Source organism: Phalaenopsis equestris, unplaced genomic scaffold, assembly GCF_001263595.1.
Source record: "Phalaenopsis equestris unplaced genomic scaffold, ASM126359v1 Scaffold000258, whole genome shotgun sequence".
NCBI lineage: Eukaryota > Viridiplantae > Streptophyta > Magnoliopsida > Asparagales > Orchidaceae > Phalaenopsis > Phalaenopsis equestris.
Window position 1 is genome coordinate 944,680 of NW_018164700.1, and position 8,565 is coordinate 953,244.

General features: G+C 36.2%; 1 protein-coding gene across 1 annotated transcript; it reads left to right on the plus strand.

Annotated features, from left to right (window-relative positions):
• The first annotated feature begins 3,374 nt into the window (after positions 1-3,374).
• LOC110024552 (protein BZR1 homolog 1-like) lies at positions 3,375-5,523 on the plus strand. Its single transcript, XM_020724590.1, has 2 exons — positions 3,375-3,797; positions 4,684-5,523. Exons 1-2 carry the CDS (start codon positions 3,579-3,581, stop codon positions 5,374-5,376), a joined length of 912 nt encoding a protein of 303 aa, XP_020580249.1. The 5' UTR covers positions 3,375-3,578; the 3' UTR covers positions 5,377-5,523.
• Positions 5,524-8,565: the final 3,042 nt, after the last annotated feature.

The following is an 8,565-nucleotide window of genomic DNA, read 5'->3' on the forward strand; positions in this document are numbered from 1 at the left end:
GTAATTATTAATATTGTGAGAGTTATAAATAACTCAAAATGGGATGTAGAGCTTCCCACAATGGCATTTATGATGCAAATAATAATTTTTGAAACACATGTGCTTCTTGTTTTGGTGGCTCTTCATCCACTTGACTGAGATAATAAGGTCTTGTTCATTCAAATATCATTTCGACAAATCAATTTGAGCCAAACTCAGGTTGAGGATCATTGCTTGTCAATGGAGTACAACTAGTTATTGAATGGTTAACATTTTCATCTGAAGGACAACAAATCTAATAATCATGTTTAAATCCATAACGATATAAATCATATCTAACTTTACAGGCGCTAAGTGTGCTCATTTATTATGTTCCTAACATAGAAACCGAAACCTACCCTCATATAAATAAGTCGAAAGTTGAGATGCCGCTTGCACGATTTTAGCAACGTTCAAGAACTCTTTAGTGATTCATTTTTTATCTAGAAATACTCTATTGTGGCTTTGATGCATGAATGTACATAAATAACCTATATATTTGATGTTGTGTGATACATAAATACAAATTAGTTTAGGTGTAAGACACATAAATACATAAGAGTTGTGTAGCACGTCTGCAAATTTGCCTTTAAGAAGTGACATTTACATGCACAACACATAGTTATTATCTCTTCATATATATCTCAAACCTAAACTTTCATATTTTTGCACATAGCACTCAATATAAAAACACACTTAATTTAAGTTTAATTGGAACTATAGAGAGGTTTGGATTGAGGATATCCATTCATTAAGGCTAATGAGAGACTTTGAGAGGTCACCCAGAAGAGAGCCAAATCTACAAGCAAATACTAGGAATTTAATTGATCATATCTTCCTCATTATAAGTGATGTTAACAATAGATTTAAACAATTAGATACCCATAAGATTTTAATTTTGGTTTTACTTTTAGGCTTCTCTTCTAAGCATTACTTTTATGGGCTTTTATAGAATCAAATCTAGCTTTATTTTGGCTACAATTTGATCAATCATTTAATTTGAGTAGATAAATTTGCCATAGGTATGCTAGATCAATTTAAAAGCAAGCATGTTATAGACACTTGGATTGGGTAAAATAAAAACCCTAGAAGCAATTTTATTGTTTTAGCTCTATAATCATGATCTTATAATTAACAAACTTAACTATGGACCCAGTTGAGCTGAAGAGACCTAAGAAGCTATGAAACTTATAACTGTCCCAAGTTTTGCTTGAAGTAGATTAAATTTATATGCATAACAAACATATATTATGTATTTACATATCTCAAAGCTAAACTTTCATATTTGCAGGCATAAGACTCAAAATTAGGATTTAACCGTAGTGTCCTGTACATGAATATGAAAGTTAAGGTGCAAGATATAGAAATACTTAAGAATTATGAGCTAGATATGCAAATTTTTTTATTAAATTTTAGGAGTTAGATATGGAAAATCATAAGAGTTGAGTCATGCCCGTGCATGTAACACGGTATACATAATAAATCTTAAAATGCGAAAAATCTAATGGTTCAAATTAAAAATAAAACTTTAAAGAATATTTGAATCGAGTTTAGCTATAACTTGACTCTAAAAACACTAGAAATGGTTAACTGTGGTGAATCTGCGAATCAAAGGGGGTCGGTCGAATCTAGAGAGGTTTATCGCTCGCGAGAGAAAATGAGAAATGAGGATGTAGGTTTGATATAAACAGGTTTCCTGATAGCTTTTTGACTGCCCTTGATCATAGGCTTTTAATTTATTAATAAGCGATGGTAGGTATAACAGGTTAATATATACGGACAGTCAGATATTGAAAATTTATAACCCACAGTGTTTATTTTTGACAGTCAATAATCATCGTTTTCTACTTTGGTATGAACCAACGGTCGTGACTGTAGGTTATTAATTAAAGTTTGTCGGTTATATGTTTCACTAAAAACCAACAGTGTGAACCCGTAGAAAAATTATCAGTTATATTAATCATATGTAAGCCGCTAGAAATAAAGAAAAAATTACCAACTCAGTAGGGGTCGTTGGTTTTCTCATCAATTTTTGTTGTATTTTTGTGGCGTGTGTACAAGGAAAATGCGATTGACCTTATCGAATAATCTTGTATCAGACATGTGTCGAAAGATCTAAGAGAGACAAGAATATCCAAGATAAGAAGAAAACAACTAAATGAGAACTAGCCGACAGACCGAATTGAAATCCACCAAAGGGCCGGTCAACTGGAGAAACGACCAACTTGGATGACTGATTGCCTTAGAAGTGCATTAGGCAAAGACCGATCCACACTCAAAGCCTGACCGGCACTCATAGTTGATTGGCAGACTCGACCAAAGGCGATTAAAGAAGATTGACCGGTCAGAAACATGTCAAGGGCATGTCGAGCGCTTATTTGTTAATTCTCGATTATTCTACTTCACTATAAATAGAGGAAGAATAAATGTAATAAGAATTGGTTGTTGGAATTTAATGTCAAAATACTTCTTTCCTAAAGTTCTCTCTCTCTCTACTCTTGCTCTCTCTCTCCTCATTCTCATTTACGCTATATTTCTTAGGTGTGATTCATAGTCCTAAAATTTTTATTCTTCATTTTATATCAAATTGAAAACTAGGCGAGTTCACATAAACAACCCAGAATTCTTATGTATTTACATATCTCACATCAAAACTTTCATTTTTACGTACAAATTAAGGTGTAAGTATGAAAGTTTAGGAGTGAGCTATGTAAATACATAAAAATGTTGTGCTATTTATTTAAATATCCCTAAAATTAATTTATTGGTTAAACCCCCAATTCAGGAATAAATTGTGCCAATTGGGTTTTAATAAATGAAGGCACGCTACATGACTAATTAATGTATATACAAAAAAAAAAACTAATCCAAAATCCACATTGAATTATTATGTGTTTGACCATAAAAAAAATCAAAATAATTTATTAAAATTTCTATCTTTTTTTTGTTTTAATTTCTAAAGTTTATATTGTTTTAGTTGAATTTTTCAGCTCCAAACACTAAACTTTATTATAATTGCACACTTACACATAAACTAATCATTTAAACGCGGTCAAAACACATTTATAGATTTATAATTTGCAAATAAAATTATTAATATTGCCACTGCAATAATCAATTAATCAATCACTAAAACGAAAAAACTTGGGAGTACTGAGCAGCCACGTGCTGAGCTCCATCCCGCAGACCCGTACGAACCAATCCGCCACCGTCTGCATCTCTTGTCACGGAACGGGACGGCCTGCGGTCAACGGAAGATTAAGCATCCATCTCGATTAATTTAATCATACTTAAGCTAAGCGCGCCCGTTAATATTCACCCCAACCTGTACTTAATCCCGAGCTTTGTTGGACAAAAGTCATTCATTACTGGAGCTTGGAAGGTGGATGAAGATATAGAAGGTGAGGAGACGACCGCAGAGCAAAGTAGGAGGCTCTCGGCAGTTGCTGCTCACGGGAGAATCCATCAAAGTTCCTTTTTTTTTTTCCTGATTAAAGGGGAGAAGAAGGGAGAAGAAGAGTTCTTTCTTGTTGGAGTTTGGGAGGAGAGGGTGGGAGAGGATGCCTTCAGGAGGGGGGAGACTGCCGACATGGAAGGAGAGAGAGAACAATAAGCGGAGAGAGAGGAGGAGGAGAGCTATTGCTGCGAAGATTTTCTCAGGGCTAAGAACTCTGGGCAACTATAAGCTCCCAAAGCACTGTGATAACAACGAGGTGCTTAAGGCTCTGTGCATCGAGGCCGGTTGGGTAGTGGAGGAAGATGGTACCACTTATCGCAAGGTCTGATTTTGGTTTATCTTTTTGTTTGAATCGGATCTTGGTTTTGACTTCTCTTTATCAGATCTAGTTTTTTTTTTTGGTCTTACTTTCTTTTATTTACAGCGGTTTTCTTCCAGGTTTTGGTGGAATTTTGAGTTTGTTTTGTTCTCGGATTGAGCTTGTGATGAACTTGGATGGGCGATCTGTTTTGCTCTTTAATTTTCTACCAGATTGTCTTCTTCTTCTGTTGTGCGGCTGATCTGTTGTTACAGAACTTGCATTGTTACTACGATTTCTTTGAGAAAGATCTAATTTTTGTCTTTCTGATCTTGTGCTCGTTACTGAAGCTCCGATTTTTAGCTATACAGAAAGAAATATGGCACGTCCTGCTGCTTTGACTGTTACCCTTGATAATTTGTACTTGTTGTGGTCATCAACTCTGAACAGCTAGTGTTTACTGTTGAGATTCAAGCCTTTTCTGCTTGTTTTATTCCTTTCTGTAAGCTTTTCCTTTAGTTCATAGCCAGGCAAAATTACTTGGTTTGGAGATTTGTTTTGTGAATAGTTTTCCTGCTTTCTTTATCAAGCCTTAGAAGAATCTTAAAAAAAAAAAAAAATCAGCCAGTGAAGATATGCGAGAGTAGGAGAGAAATCAAGAGGGTGTTCTTCAAGGCTGTGTTTACAGGCTTGGAAATTTTAAGCTCACACAATGTCTTAAAACTGCTATCTGAGGAATTATTTCGAGTTCAAAACTTAAAGCTGCTTATGAATGTGTTCTTTCCTTAAAAAAACGTATCTTTTTTTAATCAAATTAAAGTCACTGCCTTTCTTTATTAACAAAATCAAATCTTTCCAAGGTTTACTGAAATGTTCTTCACTGAATTGGAACTTGTTGCTTCAAATGCAGGGAAGCAAGCCACCACTACCGCCGCCAGAGGGGGCTGTCACCGGCCCCCCCTCCACCAACATCAGCCCATCCACTTCACCATACCACCTTAGTCCACCATCCTCACTCTTCACCAGCCCCGTTCCTTCCTACCATGCCAGCCCCACATCTTCATCCTTCCCAAGCCCAACCAGACGCGAGAACACTACTAATCCAAGCTTCAATCCATCCCATCTCCTCCCCTTTCTCCGAAACCTCTCCTCTCTCCCTCCCCTCCGCATCTCAAACAGTGCTCCGGTGACCCCTCCCCTCTCCTCCCCTACATCTTCTCGTCCTCTGAAGCTCAGGAAGCCTAATTGGGACATCCCCACCTGCCGGAATCACCTTCTCGTAGCAGCCTCCGCCCCAACCAGCCCAACTCGCAGCCGCCGCCTTCCGCACCACCCTGCAACCATACCTGAATGTGATGAATCTGATGCATCAATTGTCGATTCAGGAAGGTGGGTAAGCTTCCACAATACTGCTCCGGCTTCTCCCACTTTCAACCTGATCAATCGAGGAGCTTCAGTTGCTGAGGCTGCAGCTGGTGCCGGAGGGATGGCTGCAACAGAGTTTGAATTCGAGAACAGGTGGGTGAAGCCATGGGAAGGGGAGAGGATCCATGATGTTGGAGTAGTAGAGGAGCTGGAGCTGACCTTGTGTTTGGGCAAATGATTAAATTTTTATTTTTTATTTTGTTCTTTGGTGATCTCAGTCAGTATTAGCCTCTTGGTTTCAGAACGTTGGATCTTAGTCATGTAATGTGCAGCCTTTTTTCCTTTTCCTCTTGAAATTATTCAATTGCTTACAATTTCTGGTTAATTTGGTAGCATTTTCTTATCTAAAGCTGAAAGCTTTGTAAATGGCAGGGGCCTGTTAAAACAGCTTCATCTCTTGCATTTCGTCAGCCAATTTTATTTCTGCAGGAAACTTTAAATACAATTTACAAAAATATTTCAAATATAGAATCGTTCAAATAACAAAATGTGAAAGGTTATAGATATAAATAGTGGATCTCCGGCTATTGATATTTTATCCTTCTAATGAAAATCAAATAAATCATTAATTAATTAATGTCATTTATTTATTTGAGCATGAGATCTTTCCTTAACTGTGAAAATCAAATCAATTAGATGGTCTTCAGCAGCTGTTTGGTTTGCTTAAAAAGGATTGCCGTGTAAATGAATAAATTAATATATTGCATCTAAAATATTTAGTGTCCAATTAAATCTGTGTTTGGTAATCTATTTTGGGATTTTAAAGGATTGTTATGTTGGCTAAAATAAAAAATTGTAATTAAATTTTGATTATTTTAATAATATGATTGATATTAATTATTAAATTAAATTAAAATTTTATTCTAATTGTATTAACTAATAATTAGTTGTTCAATAAATTAAGTTATTATTAATAAAAAAATTATTAATTTAATTATTTGTTAAGCAATAATTTAAAAGTAATTACTTATGAATTAGTTAGTTAGTTATTGTATTAATTATTTTTTTTTGAATTTTTTAAAATAATTTGAATTTTAATATGTATTATTATTTATGGATTAATTGTTAAATAATTCCATGTAAATTTATCTAATTTTAATTAAGTTGATAGTATATGAATTAATTATAAATTTAATTAATAAATTTAATTTAAGTAAAAATAAATTTTGACAACAAACTTATCTCTCCTCCTCCTCTCTATCTGAAACCCTCGCTTATTTCACCTCTTTTCTATTACCCAAAATCATTGCCTTCATGACCAAACCCTTGTGATATAGTCATGTTAGAACTAATTGTGAAGGCAATGACGAGATCACTACGTATAGAGTCCTAAAACTCCCATCTTTTCCTCATTTCGCTCTGCTCCTTTCTACTTGAAACCTCCTTTTGGGGCAAAGCACCTGACCCAAATTTACTAAATCCACCGATTTACGGGTTTTCATAAAGTTGGGATTTACGGGCGAAATCCGTGAAGTCTGTATTTATCAAATCATCAGCATTCTCTTGTTAAAACTGACTGTGTGGCAAGATTTAGGTTAAACACAAGTTAAATTTTGCTCTAAATCCGTTACCAGACAAGTTCTTAGGACATGATTAGTAGTGCATATTTAAGAAATCCAATCAAAGTCAAAAAAGGTCAACTTCCATAGATTTATGAAATTTCAGATTTAAGATTATATATTTTGCCTTTGATTCAACTTAAATAAGTATTTACTAAATCCAGAAGGAGGGTGAATTTAAGAGATTTATGATTTATATATTTACTTAAATCCTGCTTGCAGTCAAACATTCTCTTAGGAATGTTTGATTCAATATGAAATCAATATAAACTTTGCATTGTCTTGTTTAGCTCGAAGAAAAATTAATCCATCGAAATATAAGTTCTTAAAGTTAGCTATGGTGAGTGGTCAATAGTGGTGATCGGTAGCGAGCAACAACAGCAACAGTTGCATGTTGATGGCTAGTTGATTACATGGGTATCAGCCATCAACCGGGGCAGGAGTGGTGGCAAAGGCGAGAGCAAGTAGGCGGTGGGGGCAGTCAGGCGGCAGCAACGACGAGGATACGGTGACGATCAGGCGGCGGCAACTACCACATACTCACTTTACACATAACAATATGCATGTTTGGCAAGAAAAGAAAGAAGCCATTAGTAAACGATGAGAGAAAGTTAAGCAATGGCCAAGAGTCTGTGGGCCCATAGCTCATGTGAGTTGCGAGCAAAGCTCTATGCTCCTGCCTTGCCTGATCACTCAAAATATGGTTTACTGCCAAAAAAATATGAATAAATGGGTCCATAGAAAGGGCCTTCCCAAGAGGAAAAAGGGACCTCCATTGAGGGAAAAAGTTAGCAGCAAGTACTCCTAAAGATCAAACAAGCTTTCAAAGCCTGGCGTGAGATCTATCTGTATCCGACTGGCCCTATATGGTACAATAATATTCCATAAATCAAAATATTCAAATATTCCTGCTGTCAGCTTATCTCCACTATAAAACAAAAAACATAAATAAATAAAACTGAACATACATTAGAGTTTGAGTTGATCAATGCATTATCAGGAGTAGTCATCAACTCAGAAGAGTATATTGCAGCATTTGTTCGTGAGCATAACTGTTGAATCCAAATATGTCTTGTGAATCATACAGGTGGAGATTTGTTATGGTATGACTCATAGACCATATAGGGACAGACGCTGGAACGAAACGGAGCGGAGCGGAAGAATCTGTCAAAATCGAGAAGTTACGTTATGTGGGTTGGGGCTATACGATACAGGGGTAATTTGAGAATTACATATTGTACTGTAGGGTTTACTCTAGGATTATAAATAAACCTGTTTGTAATCCTAGGTCTTTGAGAGAGCTGAATATTGTATTTTGTACTTTTTTCTGAATATTGAAAAGGAGGTCGCCGCTCTGCTCCCGAGGACGTAGGCATCTTTGCCGAACTTCGTTAAATCTCTGTGTTCTTCTGGATTTGTGTCGTTCATGTTTTCTTTGCAATAATTTTCTCAACAAGTGGTATCAGAGCCAGGTTCGAGAGCAGGGAAGAAAAAGTTTCGGTACAGCAATAGAAGAAGAAGAGTTCGCGAGTTCGCGTTACAACAGAAGAGTTCGCTAGTTCGCGGCTTCGGTACAGCAGAAGAATTCACAAATTGCAAGAAGTCGCGATTGGCGGCGACAAGGTTCTTGCGGAAGGCGGATGGGCGGAAGGGAGGAAAGGAATCTTTCTTTCTGTGCGTGGATCTGAAAATGAAGGAAGTTTTGCAAAGGAAGGTTTGACGCATTTGTGAAAGGAAGGAAATTGGAAGGAATCTTCCCATTTGTTTTTTTTTGCTGGTTCGATCCATTTCTTTCGGTGGCTGCGGAG